This window comes from Solanum pennellii, chromosome 1 (assembly GCF_001406875.1).
Source record: "Solanum pennellii chromosome 1, SPENNV200".
In the NCBI taxonomy this organism is placed as follows: Eukaryota; Viridiplantae; Streptophyta; class Magnoliopsida; order Solanales; family Solanaceae; genus Solanum; species Solanum pennellii.
This window is the reverse complement of record NC_028637.1, coordinates 37918796-37920268: the sequence shown is the minus strand read 5'-3', so window position 1 is coordinate 37920268 and position 1473 is coordinate 37918796. Positions and strand designations below refer to the sequence as shown.

The 1473-nt window shown below is 44.5% G+C and overlaps 1 protein-coding gene across 1 annotated transcript; it reads right to left on the bottom strand.

Annotated features, from left to right (window-relative positions):
- Nucleotides 1-726: 726 nt before the first annotated feature.
- LOC107020260 lies at nucleotides 727-1227 on the bottom strand. The gene is made up of 2 exons (XM_015220549.1): nucleotides 1075-1227; nucleotides 727-1029 (listed from the first exon to the last, which is right to left on the bottom strand). The coding sequence occupies exons 1-2, from the start codon at nucleotides 1225-1227 to the stop codon at nucleotides 727-729; spliced, it is 456 nt and encodes a 151-aa protein (XP_015076035.1).
- Nucleotides 1228-1473: the final 246 nt, after the last annotated feature.

Here is a 1473-nt window from a genome sequence, read left to right as displayed (position 1 = left end):
GTCTGCATAACTCTTCTGTCGACTCTGAGCTGTCAATAATCTATACTGAATCATGCGGACGTGCTCCATAGCATCTCTAAGCAAGTCTGTATCCAAAGAGTCCATTTCCGCCGAATCAAACCAACCAATCAGAGACCTACACCGTCTTCCATACAACGCCTCAAATGGGGCCATATGGATATTAGAGTGATAACTGTTATTATAGGCAAACTCTTCTAAGGGTAAATGTCGATCCCATCTATCTCCGAAATCGACCACACACGCTCAGAGCATATCTTCCAACACCTGAATTATCCGCTCAGACTGACCATCAGTCTGAGGATGAAAGGCTGTACTCATATCTTACTGAGTACCTAGACCATGCTGTAATGCCTTCCAGAATTGAGAAGTAAATAGTGAACCTCGATCTGATATGATTGAAATAGGAACTCCATGTAGTCGCACAATCTGACTGATATATAGCTCGGCTAACTTTTCTGTTGTATACTTCACCCGAACCGGGATGAAGTGGCAGACTTGGTCAGCCGATCAACAACAACCCAAATAGAGTCATAACTACCCAATGTTGTGGGCAAACCTACAACAAAGTCCATAGTAATCCGCTCCCACTTCCAAGTAGGAATAGGCATCCTCTGAGATACACCCCCGGCCGCTGGTGCGCACACTTGACCTACTGGCACGTCAAACACCTCGAAACAAAGTCTGAAATATCTCTCTTCATCCCACCTACCAGTAATGCTGACTCAGATCATGATACATCTTCGCCGCTCCCGGATGAATGGAATACCGAGAAGAATGGGCCTCCATAAGAATCAATCTAATCGAATCGCCTTTCCTGGGCACACAAATTCTGCCTCCGATCCGCAAGACACCATAAGAATCAAGGACAGCCACCTTAGCTTCCCCTCTCAATACTTTGTCTTGAATGAGACATAATTTTTCATCGTCAAACTGGTGTGCACGGATTTGCTCGACTAAAGAAGACCGAGCCTCAATACAAGCAATCATCCCATCACTCTCTTCTGAAATCTGAAAGCGGACAAGACTGTTAGCTTATATATGCACATCTCTCGCCAATGGTCTCTCCTCAATACTAAGCGCTGCAAGACTCCCCATGCTAGGAGTCTTCCTACTCAGAGCATCAGCCACAACATTGGCCTTTCCTCGATGATACAGAATGGTAACATCATAGTCCTTCAGCAACTCAAGCCATATCCATTGCCTCATGTTCAAATCTCTCTGGCTAAAGATATACTGAAGACTCCGATGATCAGTGAAAATCTCACAATGCACCCCATACAAATAATGACGCCATAACTCAAGTACAAATACCACAGCCGCCAACTCCAAATCATGAGTAGGGTAGTTCTTCGCATGGGATTTCAACTACCTAGAAGCATAAGCAATCACTTTCCCCTTCTACATGAACACACCACCCAAAAAAACTCCTAAAGCATCACAATACACAGTAAA